This window comes from Apaloderma vittatum, unplaced genomic scaffold (assembly GCF_000703405.1).
Source record: "Apaloderma vittatum isolate BGI_N311 unplaced genomic scaffold, ASM70340v1 scaffold30127, whole genome shotgun sequence".
Classification (NCBI taxonomy): Eukaryota; Metazoa; Chordata; class Aves; order Trogoniformes; family Trogonidae; genus Apaloderma; species Apaloderma vittatum.
The window spans coordinates 8,582-9,359 of NW_009725045.1; the positions used below are offsets into that span (position 1 = coordinate 8,582).

Genomic DNA, 778 nt, shown 5'->3' on the forward strand with positions numbered 1-778 from the left:
GCCACAGCGACCTGCTCTCCCCGGACTCCATCCTCAACTGCCTCTATCCAGGAGACCATGGCAGGAAAACACCCAACCCGGCCAACCAGTTCCAGTTTGATAAAGTGGGGTGAGTGGGGCGTTGCCCACGCAGCTGGGGCGGCTTCACCCGGCCGGTTGGTCTGAGTGTCCTGATCTCAGCACGATGTGTTGGGGGGACCGGGAAGCTGGTGTCCTGCCAGCTGGCATCAGAGATGGGAGGTCACCGGACACAGCTTGGGGTGCAAGCAGAAGTGCCTGCTCCCTCCATCTGGCTCACAGGCTGGGCAGTGGGGGGCTGGTGGTGGGGACAGGATACTTCTGGGGTGTTGTTGACCCTTCCTCGTTGTCCCCACAGCATCCTGACCTTGAGTGACTACGTGACAGAGCTGGGGCACCCCTATGTGTGGGTGCAGAAGCTGGGCGGCCTGCATTTCCCCAAGGATCAGCCTCAGGCACGTCACACTCCCTTCTCCTCCGCACCAGAATGTTGAGCTGGGGTTTGGGGATGTTTTGGGGACGATTGTTGTGTCACATCCCCCCAGAGCTCCTACTGGCACTAGCTGCTTCAAACCCCCAGGTGGGACAGGCTCAGAATCTGCACAGCAGGGCCACACCAATATATTTTATCTGCTGTGTGTGATACTCCAAGCTTTGTTTCGGGCACTGAGCTTGTGCCCTTCCCCATGGCTGGGTAGGGGTGACTCCTGGATCCCCCTAGGGACTGTGACAGCCCCTCCTGCCCCCAGCACACCCTCAC

The 778-nt window shown here is 60.0% G+C and overlaps 1 protein-coding gene across 1 annotated transcript in view; it reads left to right on the forward strand.

Moving 5' to 3' along the window:
* THOC5 (THO complex 5) overlaps nt 1-778 on the forward strand; it is a gene marked incomplete at its 5' end in the record, with an annotated part of 11,946 nt that overhangs the window by 8,018 nt on the left and 3,150 nt on the right. Inside the window, 2 exons of the mRNA XM_009872765.1 lie at nt 8-109; nt 377-473. Coding sequence (XP_009871067.1) covers nt 8-109; nt 377-473 — 199 coding nt within the window. The remainder of the gene's footprint in view (nt 1-7; nt 110-376; nt 474-778) is intronic.